Below are 21,413 nucleotides of genomic sequence, written 5' to 3'. Positions count from 1 at the left end.
AGTCAATTGATAAACAAACGACAAAGAAATCAGCTGGAAGCTTGCACTGCTAAACAGAATTTAAATAACAATAGACCATATCCTAAATGGACTTTTAGAAGTGGAGTGTAATGTTAAATTATTTTTAGATGTCATATCTAATACCGCCAAATTTCTGCTACAACAGGACTAAACTGGCTTGAAAACCTTCGTATGCAAGCTGAGACCTAGCATGGAATTTGAGTGTACCCTTCACTCAAATTTTAAAAAGGCATAAATTCAGAAATACTAAAGACAATCAATAATTAATTAATAGCTAATTAATTGACTATTGATTTCAGAACATATCTGGAGAATTTTTAACCTTTTATTAACATTTAACCAAAGAAATCTGCGAAAAAACTCATAACCGCAGCTACTCTGAATCATCTAAGACATGTGAAAAATATTTTTTGATTTTTTTAAGAACAAATTCTTTAATGGTATGAATAGAATTACACAAAACTTAAGTAAATATATTTTTAAAATTTTTTTTAAATTATTTTTATAGATTTCTCCCATTACCGCAACACAACCCTCAATTTGCAACCTGTTTTTTCCCGATATTTCCTTGAAACCTGACATGTTTTACATTCTAGCCCCAGTTAAATGTGCTCTGTTTGTGGTCTGACAGGAGGCAGAGCAGAGACACACACCAATGCACACACATTAACACACATGTCTTCTGTGTGTCGTGTTCTTCACTGTCAAATCTTATATGAGAAAAACACCACAAAAATGATATAATAATCTATTTCTCTAAATTACTGTAAAAACAAACGAACGTGTTATTGACAGAAATAATGCTTCTGAGTGTTTTAAATATTGAAGTTCTTAAAGAGGATGAGAAAACTTTAGATTTCACTGATGCAGATCTTTATATTTCAGTCTGTTGTAAAAAAAAATTAATTACTTTCAAAATAATCGAAATGCTTTAATTGTTATTATTATAACTGTAGCAATGAGTGTATAGTGTAGTAAAATTAAAATGTGGTAGAATATTAAAATGAAAAGTTTGATTTTAAGAGCATTAAAACACAGTCTGAGTCAGAGTTAGACAAACTGTGTGTAAGCATTGATAGCCTTTTCAGTACAAGAGCAGCTGTTTAAACATTTCTGAATAGACCTGAATGTTTTGCAATTATGACTTTCATCCATATGAAGGCCATATTTTCCACTCATATATTTTTTCCCAAAATTTAACAAAAACATCAAAAATCTCGTCTCATCTCGTGTTTCGTGGGCCCGTATATAGTCTCGTCTCGTCACAACAGCAAACATTAAATGTTGTAGAGACAGAATTAAGGAATAAGATAACAGAACACAAAGAAGCATTACAATACAGTACTTCAAGAACCCACCCGGGCACGTGCACACACACACATGCTCACACCAGTGTTTTAAACATGTCTTTTTGTACATTTTGCCCAGAGCTCAGCTGCAATGCTGAAATGCAAAGGAAGTGACCGGTAGTGTCTCTGGGATGACTCATTTGATACAACATTTTTTCTCCTTCAAACCTCACAGTTGGCACGTAGAAAATACTCTCTCTAGCGCAGTTCATTGTGTCCACCTCATACTGATCACCCACAATCTGCAAAGGAGATAGGTTAGATTAAAGGTACAGGATATGATTATGGTAAGTTAATGAACCAACTTTATTCAAATCCATGTCCCATCAACTTACTTGATGCATTTTCATAATTCCAGGCACAGATTTCAGTGACGGAGAGACATGTTCAAGGCCTGAACTGAACTCATCTGGACTCACCATGTACAGCCTCACAGATGAATGCGCTCAAAGTTGCTCATACATTGTGTTGACATCTGGGATGTTATTTCCATATGACACAATCCTGTCTGCAAGGTTCTTCAGAACAGCCCCTACTCCATCAGGGGCTCCTTGCCATGTGATGCCTCTGTGATATTCCAGGTTACGTAATCAACACAGTTCACAAAGGGCACAGTTGAGGTGAGGTAAAAAGCAGTTTTGTTGTGGTATTGGGAGGTAGGCCCATCAGAAATAAAACAAAAAGGTGTCTAACGGCTGGATGTTCCTCTCAGATAGTTAAGCGCAGGATCAAGATGAGCCAATGTTGCGACATCACCATGTTTAGGGATGCTGACATCAAGGTGAAAGACTCCATGTGCCCCCCACTCAAGTATTTGACCCTGTATGAAGAGTAACCTGCTGGTTACCCCCACTAACATGGGTTTCTTTCACTTCCTGTTTGCATTTAAAGCTATAATTTTCACTGTAACTGAACGTCTTCTTTGTTGTGTTCTCCGTGCATCTCCGCCATATCAATATAGGCAAGTTTGCCACCTAAGGAAATATAAGTAGATGAAAAATGTGTGACTTTTCGACTAACAAGCACAGCAGTTACATAGCATTGATTTTAATAAATCGATTTATGATCCAAATTCAAGTATCACTTTGCACAAACACGCCATAGTAGACCATTGGTTTCGTGAGAATGACCCGGTTGCTAGTGGAGGGATTAGCTCAGACTTAGCCACTGCGACAGTTCCATCAGAACTGGACAACATTTCTTTTTTAAAAATAGGGCAGAAGATAAGACCGAAAGCTTTTCATGATGGATTTTTTTTCGCTCTTCTCCCGGTCTGCTTCAGTATGGATTGGTGATCGTTACGGTCGGGTTTGCTGGTGTATTCAGTGGCTGCTGCTGTGGTAGCTGTTTGCTCAAATGTAGCTGTAGGAAATCTGCAGTTTAACCAGAAGTGGGCCACATTTCTTTTTAAAACAAGAGCAAAAAGCCACACCCAGAGCTTGTTTTGGCATAGAAGGTTATGCACGTCTCCCGACCAGCCTTGGCATCAATTTTATTCGTCAAAAAGCTCCGCCATTAACAATCTACGGCAGTGGTAACATGTCAGCTCAAGAGTAGCACATCATCAACACTACAACATCATTTTTTTTTGCTGCTCTGATTGGCCTGTCATGAATGCAACAGACAGAACGTTCCTCTAATCACCTTCAGAGAATTTTTTGCAAAGTCCTGCCTTTCCAAAACACTTCTATGGACGCTTTCCCGGATGAGTGTGAAATAAATTATATCTGCAGCGGATATTTGAAACAGTTAAACTGGTGTGTCAGGTTATGAGGAAGGCCCTTTTCCTATTTAAAACAACTTTGCTCTGGCGCACAAAGCAAGGACTATATAGACGTGGTTTGGTGAGTTCAGTGTTCATTTTAACTGGCCTGAGCAGAGCCCTGACCTCAACCCCATCGAGCACCTTTGGGTTGAACTGGAGCAGAGATTGTGAGTTGGGCCTTCTCCATCTGACATCAGTGCCTGGCCTCATAAATGCTCTACAGAATAAATGGGCGCAAATTCACATAAAACACTCCAAAGTCTAGTTGAAAGCCTTCCAAGAAAAGTGGAGGCTTTTATAGCTGCAATAGAGGGGCAACTCCATATTAAAGTTCATCTCTTTGTATACAATGTCATTACAGTCCCAGTTGGTGTTATGGTCAGGCAGCAGAATGCTTTTGTCCATATAGTGAATGTGGTACATACAGTTACATGGACAGTCAATAGGGGTGAAGTTTATAGTTTGAAATTGACTTTCTACTGTGTCTTTCAAAATATAAAATCAGTTCTACAAGAGTTTGTTTTTCATCCTCTAAAGTGTTTATGCCAGCAACTCACATTTATCGATTAACATTAAGTAAACCTTTATCTCTATACACTAGAAAACACTAACCAGTGTTGACCAGTGTAAAATTTATCCACCAAGGGAGTTGCTGCAACTCTGTCATAACATAAAATATTTACCACTTTCAAAGTTGTAGTTGTAACTGCATTTGGTGTGGACCAATGTAGACACTTTTAAAGTAAATTTTACTCTATTCAGCATTAAATGTCAATTTGCTGTGCAGTTTTCTGCTGTATGCACATTAGGTAAATAAGGATCAGTGAGTGTGAAAGACTGGTCATGTGATGACACTGACGTACAGTTGTGTGTCATCTGCGTAGGTGTTGTTGTGATATTCAAGAATCTGAGCAGGTGGAAGCATGTAGATATTAAAGACAGTAGGACAAAGACTTGATCTTTGGGGAATGCCAAATGCATCAAATTTAAGGCCTTAAAATGTCTTCATAAGTTTAATTTTTAGTACGTCTTACATCGAATTATGACTGACGCCAATTTCCTGTACACAGGAGTGACAGTGCAGACTGAGAAGTGGGTCAAAGAGCCCACCACTGTCCTCCTTCACCCTGTGTTTCTGAAGCTAAGCTTTGTCCAGTAATAGCTGTATGTTTATGTTCATGTTAAATATGTCCAGTATGTTGAGTAACAAAGCCACCTGCTCCCTATGTGGGTTAAAGATTACATCAGCCTCTTATACTCCAGGTTGTTGGGTGTAATCCAATCTAAACACTGACCACCTCTCTCTAAATATACCGTCGTGAGACACGGGGGTTATGCTCTGTCTGGCCTGTAGGGGTGGTCCATTAGAGCGCACTGAAAACATGAAACAGAGAGTTACCATGCTGATTTTTTTTCTAAATAATGGTGACCTTCATAGAGCACATTATGTAAAATAAAACAAAGCATCCTAAGACAATGTTTTTATGTTTTTTTCTCATGTGATGCAGATATTTTTCTCCCGCTGGTGTGACAGGCTGCTCTAATCCCCCGCAGGCTGATCTAATTGTCTGTAATCTAATCTAGAGTAATAGTATCGGCTCTAATCCAATCAAAACTGATCTAACGTGCTCAAGGCTGTCAGCCTACTACAGTCTTAGATACATTGTCTTTAATTTGTTTGGCTCTCAAATTCACATTGCATCCAAATGAATATAGGTCATATGAAATTCAGACTGTTTACTCTTGTCAGATGGTACGTTAATGAAATAACTGTTCTGTCCATTTAGATACAGATTTACCTTTTAAAGACTTCAACTACAGACTTTTGTTACTGCGCTTTTAGGATACAGAACAAATGTCCTTTGTGCAACTTGCTGAAATCAGTGTTAATTTTGACAGCTTTTTAAAATTTTAGTCTTAATCATCTATTCACATCTTTCAGTTTTAGTCGCATTTTAGTCATGTCTACCCTTTATCGCTTCAGTCTAGTTTTAGTTGACAAAAACTCGAACATTTTAGTCTAGTCTTAGTCCATAAAAAGTCCCTACATTTCAGTTTTAACTTTTAGCCCAAACATTTATTCTCTTGCCTGAATCTGGTACCAAATCCTACTGAGAGGCAGAAAAGATACAGATGCATTGTTTTTTGACATTTTTACCCACAATGAAGAAATATCATGGATTTTTAATGTCCGGCGAAAACTAAATTACAGATAAGTCTACTTTTAGTCATCTTGATGAAAAATAAACTAATTTTTGTCAGTTTTAGTTATCATAGATCTTTTTTTGGTTAGTCTTAGTCTAGTTTTTATCATGGGAAAAAAAGGCTGACGACCATCTTTTTTTGTCACAGTTTTAGTCAACGAAACCAACAGTGGTTGAAATCATTACATTTACAATTTAACTCTTAAAATATATAATACTTAAACTGTAGACCTTTTTTAAACTCCTATAGGAGCCATGAGCACCATTTGTACTTCATGATGGATTTTGAAGTTGACTCAGTCACACAAGTTCGTTGTGCAGTGTATGGGCGCAACGAGGGTGGCCGATGAGGGCTTGGGTGATTATGGCAGTGCTCGACTCTATGGCCTGCTTGAACTGATGCTATTCGCTTCGTTTCAGGTTTCTAGGGAGGCCTCTCAGATTTCAGGGGGGCATTTTTTGCCTTAACTACCACTGGCTCTACCTCTGAAATTATTATTGGTGCTGCTATTTGCTGCCATATGCCTTGTTCTGAAACTATGAAGTACAATACGGTCAGGTGGATACTTCATGTTCAAATGTGGGCCATTTTTCATTTTATTTGTAGAATTTGCTGTGGGCTGATTGAAATTGGACCGCAGGCAGCATTTAGCCCAGGGCATAGTTTGGACACGTCTGATTTAGAGTATTTTCAAACTTTACCCCATTCATTCCCAGGCCTTGTCCACACAGAGATTAAAACGATATATTTCCGTTTCATTTTGATAAAGTTTTCTGTAAACACAGGATCGTTTCAGGCAATGTCCACGTAAGCACAGAACCACTGAGAACACTGTAGTATATACACCAAGACTGTAAGTGGCGCTGTAACGCTGCCATGTCAATGCACAAAAAGAGAGAAGAAGATCACGGAAAACTGCACAAACCTTTCTCCTGGTTCCCCTTCTGGTAGTTCTCCACGTCTCAGTGGTGGTAAAGGAGCATCAGATTTTGCTGTAAAAGCCATAATAAGCTCAGTAGCTTCAGCAACACAAACACAACCCTGTAATCAACCGTTGTTGTTTTGGTTCGACACACATGCGGCTTTAGTGGGCTAGGCTATGTATGATTATATTATATATCTATATAATTGTTTCAAGAAAAGATGTGGTTGGCTGTCCACATGGAAAGAAACGATTATTATTTACAGATTTGTGTACTCTGGGACCCGGTTTCAAAAAGTATCGTATACGGCCTCCCAAAACGCTGTTTCTGTGTGGATGAAATGCTGATACAACAGAGAACTTTTGTGTATAATCTGAATTCGTCTCCGTGTGGATGGGGTCCCAATGGCTGTCCTCCACTTCCTGCCCCCCATCAGGCAGGCTTGTGTCATCAGGATCACATGATTGCCAACAAACGTTACCTCCATTGGTATGAGTATTAAACTCCATTTTGACAGTTGGATCATACAGCACATAGAGCATATAAATCATGAGCTTTAATTGTGTGTCTTATTGGCTTGCAGTAAATTATATGACATTAGAAAAAGAAAAGAACTATAGGCATTGTTTGTTTCTTATTTTCGGACACTGCTAGTCCAGTGCTTATGTCTGTCTGCCTCATATACAGAGGCCTTTGCCCCAGACGCAGGTGGAAGGGTTTGAATCCAACATGGGGCTCCTCTTCCTCATGTTACTCTCCACTCTCTCCTCCAGCTTCCACTACCATCCTATTTCTATTAATAAAGGCATTAAAAATCCCCCAAATGAATATTTTGGAAAAAGAATAATCAGTCTCGTCTCCGATGGTCTGGTCATTTATAGCTCGCTATGACTCACCCCACATAGGAGCTTTATTGATGATCAGTCATCGATCAGATGACTCAGACACGTCTGGTAAACAGACACAGACTCATCACATGGTAAATGGGGACTTTACGTCCACAGAACATGTTGTCCCACAGGTACGTGCTGTTCTCAGGGTTTTGAGATTATCTCTGGAAATACTCCATCTCAACTCCATTAAGGGCTTTGTGTATGAGCAGAGCGGCTATATAAACCCTGAGCGTGAGCAAGGAGGCACACAGGACAGAGAGACTGCAAGAAGAAAGAGATCTCCTCTTTGTTTTGCAGATCTTCCTTTGCTCACTTCCAGACAGCTTCTCTTTGCTTATACAAGCAACCAACAAACTACCTCGCAGGTAAGACTCTGCACAGGCTCACTGTGTAGTCTGCATTTTGTTTTGATCTGCTTTATGAAAGGACTTTATGGGTTTTTTAACAGCTTGCCTGTTTTCATGTATTGTTGCAAAGAATGACTTTTGAAAATGTTCTACTACTTATTTAATGGTCGCCAGGAATCGTCTTTTTAAAGAAAATCGATTAATTGTATGTTTGGATCCCTTTTAGCCCTTCCTTGGGCTCAAACTTGTAAGAATTACCTAAAAACTGTGCAACAGCTAGAATCAGAATCAGGTTCACTGCCAAGTAGTTTCTACAAACTTGAGTTTGACTTGATGATTTGGTGCAATGAAAAGATGACAGAGTCGATAAAAAAGTAAAAGGCTATCATAACAGTATTACTTCTAGTGAATTTAACTAGTTTAAAATATACATAGAAAATGATTAAGTTGCGTCTTTGTTGCTTTTATGAAACTGTGTTTAAACCTTCAGTCCCACACAAAGGTGAAACAGACTAAATAGATGCTAATGTCTGCTTCTTGCTGAGATGACAGCACGTTGATTTTGACAAGATTATGCTGAAGTTGTGAGCACCTCTTTTGTAAGACATAATACGGTCCATTTTTGGAGGGTACTTTGTTTCAGGTACAATGTCAACTATACAGCTCACTTTACAGACGGCTTAAAGGCAGAGATTACATGTAATTATGACTAATTATGGGAGCACCACATATTAGGTAATAGAGTAAGCTTGAGGGATTAGAGGATTGACACTACAGGCTGATAATAGGATCATTTTTTTTTATTTATAGACTTATTCAATATTAGATGCTCTACTTTTCTTTGTTCAATCAGTATGTGACTTTTTCCTTTTCACAGAAATGAACGCAGCAGCAGCAGCACCCGGAGGCGCCAAGGCCGCTCCCCCCAAATTCAAGCAGAAGGAGTCTCGCCAGTTCAAGAGCAAGGCTCCCAAAGCTGGACAGAAGGGGTAATCCTGCACTGTAAAGGGTTAACTATTTCTGCCAGATAATGGTGATGTATGTACTAACTTTGCTCTCTTTTATTTCTCAGGTTTGATGACGTCCCTGGCATGGATGGCCTTGGAGGTAACTACCAGTCTGACCAATAGCTCATCCAAAATGAGAAAAACTGTTTGCTATCACTGAGTTTTCAGTTTTAAACTACAGTAATTATTTTTCTGACTTTTTGAAAAATTTTGACATTTTAGTATGAATATGCAATAACCTTTCTAAAATAAATTTTACATTAAATGAATTTACAGAAATGACCCTGCAATTTTTCAGATTGTAAGAACAAAATTACAAGAATCAGAAATCTTTAAAAAGTCTTTAAAGAAATTTTATTCAAATATATGTTGCAAAAAGTTTAATGTAGGCAGTGTGCAGGTGTTTACTTGCACGTTCTGTTGACTTAAAACAAGAACAAGTTACTTTCCTGTAAAGAATATGTAGATTTTTCCTACACTTTACTGTATTAAAAAGCAATAATTCTCACCAAGTAGGTAAATACGAGCTAAATTAACCTGTGTTTCTTCTCCTGCAGGAGCCGAGGTCATCTGCCCCTGGGAGGCGTTTGGAGACATGGAGCTGAGTGATCTGGCCCAGTTTGGCATTGTTTAGACCTTTGTGCCCAATGGAGAACAGTTTATTCCTGGAGGCTGCGATCCAGCAGCTTTTTTTTGGTGTGCTCTCCTTGTGAGTTCACGGTGTGGAGATGATCCTGGATGGGTTTCATTTCAGAGCGACATGTGAACGGAGGAAGAAGCTCTTGGACAGCAGCCCCCAAGAATGACTCTTTCCTGGTCCGGTCCACGTCACCGTCTGGAGTTTTTAGCATCTCTGAGCTTGATACTGTCTTTGTTTACAACTTAAAAAAGATCTCAGGATGTCTCTGTTGTATTTCTGTTGTCCTGTGTAGCTCAGTATGGGTGTAAAAGTGTCGCACATTGTACCGCTGCTGGAGTTTCACTAAAGGGACGACTGGTGAACAGCTGAGAATCAACAAAGAAAGTGGATAGATACAAGTGGATAGATAACCTCAAAATCACAGCCACATCACCCGAGTCAATGTAAATACTTGATGTTGACATATCTATCTATCTATCTATCTATCTATCTATCTATCTATCTATCTATACAAATCAAGTAGAGTTGTGTTCTGTGTGGATAAAGCTGTATGTATATATAACAATAAAAAATATATTTCAGTTATATTATCTGGTCTGTCTTTTCTTTATATGTATTTTTATGTAATTAATCATCATCATTTCAACCACAGCACCATCTGTGGCAGTTTCCCTAATGTTTTGCAGTTGCTCCCACTATATTGTCTCTTTCAGTGTTAAAGTGCAATATTAAACATTTCACAGAAACGCACTATATTGCCAATAGTATTGGCTCACCTGCCTTGACTTACATATGAATTTAAGGACGTCCCATTCTTAATCCATAGGGTTTAATATGGTATCGGCCCACCCTTTGCAGCTATAACAGCTTCAACTCTTCTGGGAAGGCTTTCCACAAGGTTTAGGAGTGTTTTTATGGGCATTTTTGACCATTCTTGCAGAAGTGCGTTTGTGAGGTCACACACTGATATAAGACAAGAAGGCCTGGCTCTCAGTCTCTGGGACTTTCTTGACAGAAGTATGATGCAGGAGAGGAGTCTCTAGGCGTGTAACATGTCACAGAGCTTTCCATGAGATAAACAGACTTCCATTTTGACTCACCTCTATAACCATATGTAAGTGGATAAGAGTTTAATGTTCTGTTAGTTTGCAGACAATGCTATGCTTTATTTCAGCCCTAAGGTAGACAACATCCTCTTCATTTGCATACAATGTGAATTTTATTTACTGGTTGTGCTGACAGCACTCTCTTTATATGATTATTATGTGTTGTTTTATTTCAAATACTAAACAGACATTGCTTTCTAAATTTATTTTCAAGATTAGGCAGACAGCACTTCATTAGCAGATGATGTTAAAATATTCATCTATAGATTTAAAGGTCATCACTCTCCTCATTAGATACAAACATTGGTCCCCTTCCCCAAAGATTTCTCAGAGGAATCTTTGTTTGCAGACTGTGATTTTTTTAAACAGACCTTTTGCTGGCAGTGAGATTTTTTTTTTTTTTTTTACTTCCAGGCTTAGGCATGCATCACTCTCTTTATTTGCAGATGATGGGATATTTTATAAAATAGATTTGGTAGACAACATCTTTAATTCCTAGTGGAGGACAGTGGATAGAGTCTGGAGGAGAGACATGCAGGATAGGCTCCACAGGCCAGATTCAGACCTGGGCCGCCCAAGCACAAGGCCATCTATGCCGTGTAAACAACACTCTGCACATACAGAACATGTCGTTTTCATCTCTAGACTTAATGTGTTTTTATTTTTGTATTTACATGGGAAGGCATTAATGTCTTTGTTTGCAGACAGTGGGATGTTTTTTCCCTTATCGTTTTTTCATAAATACATAAAAGTAACAATGGATTTTCTGAAAATATTCTTAACTGAATGTTGTAGGAAAGAGTTGCTCTTAAAAGTGAAAGCTAAAATAATAAAAAAAAAGAACAAAAATTGAATATGTACATTTAAAAAAATCTTAATATGGTGGAGACAAATCCTCACTGCTCCACATAAAGGTCATAATGAGTCTTTAGGTCTTTAGGCCTTGTATTGTAATCCTGGCTGTCTTTAGGCCAGGTGTATTTTGAGACAGCTTTTATTTTAAGCCTTCACGGGTGAGTGCAGACGTGTTTGTTGGCACAGTTATGACACTGTGCAAGGCAAAGTCATTATGTAAATTTGTTTTAAAGTTTGCAAAAAAGAGTGTGGTTTGTAAAATATGCAAATCACTTAGGCAATTCAGCTGACAAAATTCTTCTATCAAATGGCACATTAATAAAGGAATTTGAACATCAGTCTTTGTCTAAGTTTGCTTTTTTCCCCTGGTAACACATGCTGCAGGTTTATTGATTTTAAAGCTGTCAACAGACGTTAGAAGGGAAATGGGACTGTTCTTTCATCTGACAGGGGCTTTATGAACTTTCTAGAGCTTCTGTTGAAGCCAAATATCAGCTGGGGTTAATCAAACAGCTTTAGATATTCCAGAACAAGACTGTGTTTGCGGGTGGAGAGAGGACTTTAGGACCGTTTTGTTACCTACATGTGGATGCAGATGGATGTTTATAGACTCTGATTACAGATTACATTATGTGTTACAGAAACCAATGATAATGCACCCCTCCTTTTTAAATTCCTTGTAGACTGTGTACAGCCATGCACACTAAAATGCAAGCAGTAATTTGGATTTCAGTCTTAAACTATCTTAAGACAAAAAAAAAATTAATCAGTCTGTATCAGTTTGTTAAATATATTTCTAAAGTTTAGGCAAACAACACGCCCTTCATTTGTAGACACTAACAATGTTTACATGTGCAATATTTTCACAATCCAGATACAATCATTCCAAATACTGTTTACACTGCCGAAAAATATACTGAAATGCTCTGTGACACGTGTATACATGCTCATGTATGAAAGCATTTAAAGATGTGCTGCAACCGCAAGCAGGCGTTTGCAATAACAGGCAAAAAGTCTTCACATTGCTGTGGAGGAATTTTGGCCCACTCTGCTTTGCAGAATTGCTTTTAATTCAGTCACATAGGAGGGTTTTTGAGCATGAAAGGTCAAAACCTTCATTTTTTTTAATGCCAATCAGAGGTGGCCTTGCTGGTGAGTTTTGGATCATTGTCCTGCTGCATAACCCAAGGGTTCTTGAGCTTGAGGTCACAAACTGATGGCCGAGCAGTTGCCTTCAGGATTTTATGATAGACAGCAGAATTCATGGTTCCATCAATTACTCCAAGTGGTCCAGGTCCTGAAACGGCAAAGCAGCTTCAGACCATCACACTGCCACCACCATATCTGACTGCTGGTGTGATGTTCTTTTTATGAAATGCTGTGTTAGTTTTAATTCAGGTGTAACAGGGCACCACCTTCTAACAAGTTATATTTTGTCTGGAACGTCCACAGAGTATTTCCCCACAAATCTTGGGGATCAAGAGGATGTTTTTTGCTATGTGAGACGAGGCTTTGTTTTCTTTTTGGTCAGCAGTGATTTTTGGCTTGGAACTCTTCCATGGATGCTAATTTTCCCAGTTTCTTTCTTATTGATGAGTCATGAACACTGACATTAACTGAGTCAGATGAGGCCTGCAGGTCTTTAGATGTTGTTCTGGGCCCTTTTTGACCTCCTGGATGAGTCGTCGATGTGCTTTTGAAGTTATCTTGGTAGGTATAATTAAGATATGTGCTGAAAACAACTGTTTAATCACGGACAAATTAAACTGCAATCTTGAATTTGTAGTTGCTTCCACACATGGTGCTGTACTTCCTTCTTACATGCACAGCTGATGGAGGAGACAGGAGTGTTTACCAGGTGGAAGTTTCCCTGTGAAAGGTTTCTTTCAAAAACTGAAATAGTAAATTTCAGAAATTATTATGTTAAAAGACCAACTGAATTGCTGAAAATACCATCAACAGTGTTTCGAGCTGCAGACGCTCAACTCACACTGATAAAATGTTCTAGATGGTCTTGAATATGGCTTCAGTCATTTTGCAAAGATGTTTGTGAGTCAGTTAACAAAATATTGTCATCTGAACTTTTGAACACAAATATGATCCCATTTTCAGTGGGTTATTTTGGTGTAAACGTGGCCTTACCCTGGCATCACTTATGTCCACATGTATTTCTCCTCCCTCTGAGGATGAAAGGTTGCATCATTGAGTCTCTGATGTTGTAAACATGACCCTCTAAAGCCAAGCATGGTTCTTGTCATGCAAAGTCTCCTGAGCCCCCCTACTGTCCCCTGTGCCTGAGATTATTACCTGTAATCCCTGATTTTCTCACTGAGCTGAACCTGTGCTCCCATCAGCCAGAGTGCTGCTTTGATAAATACATGCATCAATCAATTCATCATCAGATATGGGTACAGCTAAAATTTACCATTGAAGATTATGTTTAAGAAACATTTTTCAATCCTATAAGCAGTCAGCCACATAGAAAACAGCGCAACTGTTGACCTTTCATGGTGAGAAACTGTTCAGAGTTTGTTTGAGCACAAATGACCAGTGCTCCATCCTACAATTACTAATGTAACATTTACATTTAAGTTTCTGGAGTTTTAAAGTTGTTAGAACTGACCTGCTCATGTTTGTAATGCAGCTTCATTGACTTCATTGACATTGTAGCTATGTAAAAGTATGCTGACTCTGTAAATCACGAGGGGTGGAAGGAGTGACATGTAATGAAAGTTGGATCTTCCAATAAGGTCCTGATACAGATGGCAGTCAGCGCATTGAAAAACTCCATCGACACAACAGATGAATAAAGCATGACAAAGTAAGTCCAAGTTCAAGGCCATGTTGATTGTTTTCTTTGAAGTTAAGGGGATAATTTTGGAGGAGTGGATTCTAGGAGAGTCAGCGGTGAATCAACACTATTACAAACAGGATCTAGAAAACCTGTGAGAAAAAAGTCAGGAGAAAGAGACAACAGCTGTGGTTTCATTCTCATCAAGACAATCTGCCAGCTCACACTATGCTATTGGTGTAGCAGTTTCTGGCCCAAGAAACAAACCACAGTGCTTGATCACCCTCCCTCTTCACTGTTTTTATTCTAGAAATCCTCAGTTTTCTTGTTTACTTTATTTCATTATTCTTATATCAAGATAATGACTTTGATCAGTTATTTCATTTTGTTTTATTCTTGCAGAAGATATAGTAAGGGAATGTGTAAGGCTGGTTTGTCTGTAGTTTGTTTGATTTAAGTTTTTTTTTGTATTTGATAGAGAAACCAATAACAACTAGAAAAGCGCTCGGAGAGCGCAGACTCCACCATTAACCCTATCTCCCAATAGTGAAGAATCCTTTAGAAAATTCCTGGATCCAGACGCTGGTCCGATCACTCCAAAAATCTAATCAGTTCTTCCTTATGCCATTTCTGACATTTCCTGAAAAATTCATCAAAATCCATCCATAGCTTTTTGAGTTATGTTGCTAACAAACTAACAAACTAACAAACTCTGCTGATCACATAACTTCCTTGGTGGAGATAATAAAGTTTTATATCAATCTCAAATCACAGTAACACTGTGTTCGAGTTCCGTAATCTTTGTAACCATGTTACTGTTGTTTTTGCTATACTTTTTGAAAATGATTAAAACCACTACGTGTTGTCTAATGTTCGTCATGTTATTTAAAATGATCTTGTTATTTCTATGATAAAGACACCAGATAGCAAACACGGCTCAACTGCACCCTCTGACATGTTTGATCATTTATCATTAAATATTTTTACCCTTGGCCTGTCAGGGTTTATGTAAAGCTCACTCTGAAAATACTCCACCCTCGTGGTTTTCAAAAGTCCACGTTTTAAGGATTAAATCTGAGGGAGGGGGTCCAAGCAGAGATTATAAAGAGAGGAGTGGAGACGACGAAGACACTAATCAGAGAGAGTGCAGGAAGAAAGAAGACTCCTTCTTTGTCTTGCAGCTGCTTTTTTGATTTTTCTGCTTTTTTTCTGACGTCCAATCCGCCACAAAACCAAGTAAGTAAACTTGTAGTTACTGATGGAGATGTGAGTTCCAGTAAAAGCTTGACAGCATGCTTTTCAAATCATTTTTTTATTTTGTTGTTGATTTTATTTTGTCTTTTCATAATGGTGGTGTAGGCAGACAGTCAACTGAAAATTAGAGCTGTGATGCATAGCCATAGCTTCAAGTTATTGGTTTGTCTTGTGAAACTTGAGTTTATTTCTCCGGTAAACTTGAAACAGCTATGTTTATCCAAACTTATTAACTTATCATCACACTTTATTAAGTTATAGAAAGTTTGTCAAAGTATAAAACATCTGATTGAATACAGTAAAAGACACCAAAAAGGTTGTTGGTCTCCCTTTTCAGCATGGAGCTACATCAATTAACTGAATATTTTACTAATAACCTTTAGTTTTAAATCACTTTACTGTCAACATTTGGAGGTGTAACCTTCCTAAAGGTAGAATATTGTTTATCTTTGTGATTTTATGATGATGAATGATGAATATTTGCATTTTAACAAACATTAATTAATCTAATAATTTGGTAATAAAGGGCTTAAATAAATGTGTATTAGTATGGACTTTTTATTGACTAAAGGATTAGTCTGAATTTATGAAAGGATTTGTGTAAATTGTTCAATTTTTTAGCTACTCATTGATACAAAAACCTTTTTTATAACATAATGCTTTATAATGACTCTATGCACTATTAAGAATAAATAAATCATCATTATAAACTAAAATCATCATGTACAAATTATTTGTTCTTCATTTATAAAGAGTTATTAATGACTTACTGATGACGACACACACAGTGTTTAATCAGTTTATTTTTACTTTATGAAGGATGGATTTACATTTATAAATCAGTTATCAGATCAACTGTTAATCAGCCATTAAACTTTTTATCAGTTTATCAGATTCTTTAGATTAAATGTTTGACATCTTGTACAGGAATGATCCTTACCCTAATCACCCCCCTATATATGCATCAATAAAGCATTATTAGCTGTATCTATAAACACTTTTAACAATTCTAATGCTTTAGAGATGACAAATGAAGTGTTTACAAGGCTTTACTGAGAGTCTAGTTATTATAAAGTGCAACCAAATCTTCAGTTAGAATTCAAAGAAATTGCACAAAAAGACCAATAATTTATACACCAACAAAAACGACATGAAAATGACTAGAAATATATCAAGTTAAGTGTCATAATTTGTCCTTTATGTTATTGAATAATATCCTATTCTGGTTATGACAAACATTGTTATTGATCATTTTTACAGATTTTAACTTTTGAATTGTTTATTAAAGAACTGAAGCTACTAAGATGATCCTCAGTGTGACATTAAAGAAGACGAGCTGTAATAGATGACCTCAGGGTGTCCCTGTTAAAGGATGTTCAGCAGCTAAATATGTGAAATATTATCTTCTGGAAAATAGATTATAATCCCGGCTATAATCCGTCCCTGTCCCAGAATATGAAACAGATCAAAGTGATCTTGTTAGCGGCCGTTTTTGATCCTCAGGTGTTAGACACTGATCTAACAAACATGGTGTAACCGCTACAGCTGACCTCTGACAGAGATAGGATTAAAAAGAGTTTATGACTAGTAAGCAGATAAGATCAGCTCTTTCACTAGGGCAGATTATAAACACACACTTACATAAAGAGAATGTTTTTCTTTGTCTCCTGACTGAAAGAGATTTTTTCTTTTGTGTTTAAAAGTCGTCAGGATGAACGCTGCCGCAGCAGAGGGAAACAAGGCCGCTCCTCCAAAGTTCAAGCAGAAGGAGGCTCGTCAGTTCAAGAGCAAGGCTCCTAAAGCTGGACAGAAGGGGTGAGCAATTTTACACACACTACTACTGACAAAGAGGATTAAACCTCCTCTGCAGCTAAAGACTGTTTTTCATTCTGCTTTCTTTACTCAACATAAATTTGGTTTCTATCTTCTAAACTATCCCTCCTATGTGGTAAAGTCGTGATGGTTGAAATGTGTTATGTGGAGCTCAGCCTGCAGCCTCACCCTTAATCATTGATACACACCTACATATAACATCATTCTGCTCATTCACCTTTTAAATAATTCTCCTGACGTTAACCTGTAAGGTACAGAAGAGTCGTAGTGTTGAAATGTGTATGCTGCCAGAGGAGACAACAACCTAACACTGATAACTTTCAGACATAAAACATTATTCTGCTCATCTGCCAACCCTTACCTCTGCTTTGTTTTATTTCAAGGTTTGACAACGACGTCCCAGGAATGGAGGGTCTTGGAGGTGAGAGTAAAACTGATACTAAGTCTGGATTTATTATGTGGCTGCTCTTTCAGTGAACGAGAGGATCCTGCTGTTATCTTACTTTTGCTTTCCTTTCTTTAAAAAGGTTGATTTCTTTGGACAATTTAAAAGGATGTAACAGAAAACAAACACACAAATGTTTTATACCGTTTATACAAAAAATGATCTTAAATTTTCACTTTAGCAAAGATATCAAGAGCCAAACATGTTGAAACTCAGTGTTTGACAAGAAAGACCTATCCAACTTTAAACATTCATTTGACTGTGTAGTTTTAATGTGAAGAGAAAGAATTTTAGTGATTAATTTCCTCCACAAGTGAAAAAAAGATATCAGTCAAAACAACTGTGTAGTAAAGATGTGTTGTGATATCTTTCAAAAGAAAAAAATAGACCCATAACTCAAATCAGCAATGTACTAGAATTAAAATAAAATGCTAAACCGTTTCAATGAAAACTTTAAAAGGATTTAGTTCATGTATTTGATTATATTTTTTATAAGAATCTGAATCCAGAGTTTCCGCTAGACTTTTTTGTCACCCAGCAAAATGACCATTAGTCCTCAAGAATGCCAGCCATTTAGAAAAACCACCAGACCTTGGGAATTACAGCACAAAGACTTTTTCCTTTTTTTTTTTTTTTTTTTTTTTTGGTAAGCAGTTTGAACACTCACAAAGAAAGCTCTGAGCTTTTCCTTACACAAATCAATTCAACTGCATAATATACAACTACGTTAAACACATAAACAACAAAAGCATTTAGCTTTACGTTAGCCTGCTAGCACATTAGCTACCGTAACTTAGCAGCTTACAACAGCCGAACACCATCCTCCACTGACAAAGACGAACTATCCAAACAATAACTAACCAGTGCTCCGTTAACTAGACACCATGTTAAAAATCCGCATTTCAAATAAAAAATGAGTCTTACCGTTAGTTTTTCCGATGTCAGTCTCCATGATGATATAACTGTAACCTCTACTACAGCAGTAAATTCAATTGTAGTGGTTTATTGGGAGTAGTCCCAAAAAGACAAAAGCTCCACATCAGAGAGTTTGGTCTAACACCCCGAGCATTAACAACCAGCTGCTAGGAGGAGAGATGGAGCCCTTACTATTAGCCGCAAGCAATCCATGCCCTTCTGCACGATGTGTTACCCACTCATTGAAGTCCACTACACTCTGCTTGGCTTCGGCCTTTCTCTTCCAGCTGCTGCGTTGGTGTTTAAACCGCTGAGCTGTCTACAGTTCTCTTTGTTTCAGCCTCTTTATTACCTGCAGCGATGACTAACTCAAAATCCTTCCATAGACCTGATTTTAATAAGCCTTTAGTTAACCAGAAAAACCTCATTGAGATAAAAATCTGTTTTAAAAGTGTTCTTCTTTTTTTTTTTTTTTTGTCAGCCACTTCAATCTTATAAATATCCACACACCTTATTTAGCCATGTGCTTGCTGCCTGAGTGGATAAACAGCCCCAGCATAGCACGGAAAGTAGGTGTAGTAAGATGACATCAAGTTTATATGCTTTGGAGTCGGTTAACAAGCGAGGTAGTGTCTTCTCATTCTCTCGGTGACAGCAGTAGTTTTGAGAATTTAAAGAAGCATTCTTACTCTAAGACAATTACATGAATAAATCAAAATCTCAACAAAATGTTTAATAGCATTTCAGGAAAATCAAGTCAAAGTAAACTGAATGGATGAATGTTCACTTAGGGCTGTGGTATTCTCATGTATAAATTCAATATAATGGTATTCTTCATATACTGAGGCTGTCATTAAACATATTGATTAATCGACTTGCTTTTCTGTAGTGAAGAATCATTGTCAAAAATATACACACATACATGAATCTAAACTAATCTTGGAATATTTCTCTATATTTGTTTATTCATTCATTTACTGCAAAGTTTGACTGAAAACCAAGACAGTTATAACGTTTGAGCTAATGTATCCTCATGAATCAGAGTTCACACTCACTTATTTTCTTTTCTCTCCTTCCTGCAGACTCTGCGGTGGTTTGCCCCTGGGAGGCGTTTGGCGACATGGAGCTGAGCGACCTGGCACAGTTTGGCATTGTGTAGACGTGTCAGATGAAGGTTTAAACCTTGATCCTGCACTGATTATTTCACAGGGTTGAGAAGAATGTTTGAGGCTTTGGTAGAAATTGTTGAATGATCTCGGTGGGATAGATCTGTGCAGGACCAGGGTTTAAACCCCCAAATATACCTCTATTTATCTTACTGTAGGTACTATATTAAAGTATATAAACTATTTTTGTTATTAAAGCAAATGTGAAACCAACACTTTACCTCAGTCTATCACGATCACTAGAACACGAAATGCAGCTAGTCACAGTGATGGAATAAAAAATGGCTTGTTTTAAAGTTATTTTATTCAGCACATTCATTTCTTTAACTTCTTTCTTGAGCCGTCATCCATTAAAAGGATTTACATCTTCTGTCTGGGCAATACTGGCATTTATGTTGCAGAATTTTATTTAATTTCCCACTGGGAGGACAAAAACTCTGATTCTGACTTCTGATTTTTGTAGATATTTCGGTTTATGTTGGATGTTATAGAAGAAGAAAATAAAGTACGGTAATGTTGAGGTGATGAAGAATTATTTTCACATGTATAATCAACAAGTTTATTTTGTGAGAGTTTCTGCTGAAGTTATTTTGGTGAAAAAGAAATTTAATAAACATGTAAGTACAACTTTTGAGGGACTTTAATCATATGTTTTATTTTTTTTCAGTGTTTCTTTTTGTCTGATTTAAAAAGTTATTTTCCTTATTGAAATAAGACTAAAAAGTGTTATTTATCATGATTACTTTAGGAACTTATTCCGATTGTAAAGTTTGTATGAAAACCTGCCGCATGTGATGAAGATCTATGTCCAACGTTCTTCATTTTGGCCAAAACTCATTTCATTTAAAGAAAGTTTCAGACTGTTAAACAGAGAATCAATCAAGCAGGGACAATGAAGAAGTGCAGAAATCTGCAGTTCCTCTAGTGTCCACTAGAGGCTGCCTCCAAAAATAAGTGAAACCTCTTGGAGACCTGTGTTTAAATGCCTGCTTTAACAGCAAAGACTAACAAAGCACAAAACAACTGCATTGTTGTTTGCTCTTTCATTCTGCCCATCAAGACTGAGCTCCAGTTTTAATTATAAATTCTAACCTAATTCTATTTACTTTTCAGCATTTATTAGCAGCTGTTTGTGACTGTGATGACCATGCGTAGCTTCTGAGTGTTACAGAGAGATTATTAAGGGCCCTAATTTGATGGGGTGAAGCAGGTTGTCTTCAGCAACTGGAGCATGTCTGCTGACATTTTGCTAGAAGTTGCAGGATCGTTGCAATGCCAGAAATACAGAGCAAAAAGGTTGGATTAAGTTGCAAACTATACACGGGTGAGTTTTTTGTAGTAGTATGAATTAAACCAATCTTATTGTCAGTTCACATTCCCTTCGAGATACAGGTGTGGCCACATACTAGATGGAAGATTCAAGCATTCCTACTATGAAAGTTAAAATTGACAATAAATAAATTATAAAAGTATATGTGATGAATTATTAAAGTGATAAGTTATAAAAATGCATGAGTATAACAAAAATGCAGGGCATCTCATTTATAAAACAGTGCATAGAATCTGTACTAGAATTTCATGTGTCCAGAATCAGAATTTCATGTGTCCAGAATCCAAAATTGGAGTATGCCCCCCCAAAAAAATCAGATTTAAAAACATTGCCGATGCACATTTAACGCAGAAAAATGTGCATTTAGATCTGCCTCCTGCTCGGTCCTTACACCCCTACACTCAACTTTAAAAAAGACAACGCAAAGCTCCTTATGAATCGCTGAGCAGGCAGGTAACATTTTAAATCATGACTGGCGCTATGTTCTGCAGTGATTCACGGCTCTTGGTGTTTAGATTTCTACATCAAAAGATGAAGTCACAGTTTGATCACCTTCGCTCAGGGTGAA

The 21,413-nt window shown here is 37.3% G+C and overlaps 2 protein-coding genes across 2 annotated transcripts; both read left to right on the top strand.

Annotated features, from left to right (window-relative positions):
* Positions 1-1,949: 1,949 nt before the first annotated feature.
* Positions 1,950-9,170, top strand: LOC121528769 (retinal cone rhodopsin-sensitive cGMP 3',5'-cyclic phosphodiesterase subunit gamma-like). The gene is made up of 4 exons (XM_041816395.1): positions 1,950-1,990; positions 8,381-8,492; positions 8,576-8,610; positions 9,071-9,170. The coding sequence occupies exons 2-4, from the start codon at positions 8,383-8,385 to the stop codon at positions 9,142-9,144; spliced, it is 219 nt and encodes a 72-aa protein (XP_041672329.1). The 5' UTR covers positions 1,950-1,990; positions 8,381-8,382; the 3' UTR covers positions 9,145-9,170.
* A 7,697-nt stretch (positions 9,171-16,867) lies between these two features.
* On the top strand, positions 16,868-19,703 carry LOC121528685 (retinal cone rhodopsin-sensitive cGMP 3',5'-cyclic phosphodiesterase subunit gamma-like). The gene is made up of 3 exons (XM_041816275.1): positions 16,868-16,971; positions 17,373-17,410; positions 19,432-19,703. Exons 1-3 carry the CDS (start codon positions 16,868-16,870, stop codon positions 19,506-19,508), a joined length of 219 nt encoding a protein of 72 aa, XP_041672209.1. The 3' UTR covers positions 19,509-19,703.
* Positions 19,704-21,413: the final 1,710 nt, after the last annotated feature.

Source organism: Cheilinus undulatus, linkage group 1, assembly GCF_018320785.1.
Source record: "Cheilinus undulatus linkage group 1, ASM1832078v1, whole genome shotgun sequence".
Classification (NCBI taxonomy): domain Eukaryota; kingdom Metazoa; phylum Chordata; class Actinopteri; order Labriformes; family Labridae; genus Cheilinus; species Cheilinus undulatus.
Note: the sequence above shows the minus strand (reverse complement) of the source record. Positions and strands in the feature narration are given on the sequence as shown.

Coding starts and splice junctions, on each gene's coding strand:
- LOC121528769 (XM_041816395.1), top strand. CDS start 8,383: ATGAACGCAGCAGCAGCAGCACCCGGAGGCGCCAAGGCCGCTCCCCCC. Junction 8,493..8,575: donor CCCAAAGCTGGACAGAAGGG/GTAATCCTGCAC, acceptor TTTATTTCTCAG/GTTTGATGACGTCCCTGGCA. Junction 8,611..9,070: donor TGGCATGGATGGCCTTGGAG/GTAACTACCAGT, acceptor CTCCTGCAGGAG/CCGAGGTCATCTGCCCCTGG.
- LOC121528685 (XM_041816275.1), top strand. CDS start 16,868: ATGAACGCTGCCGCAGCAGAGGGAAACAAGGCCGCTCCTCCAAAGTTC. Junction 16,972..17,372: donor CCTAAAGCTGGACAGAAGGG/GTGAGCAATTTT, acceptor TTTTATTTCAAG/GTTTGACAACGACGTCCCAG. Junction 17,411..19,431: donor AGGAATGGAGGGTCTTGGAG/GTGAGAGTAAAA, acceptor TCCTTCCTGCAG/ACTCTGCGGTGGTTTGCCCC.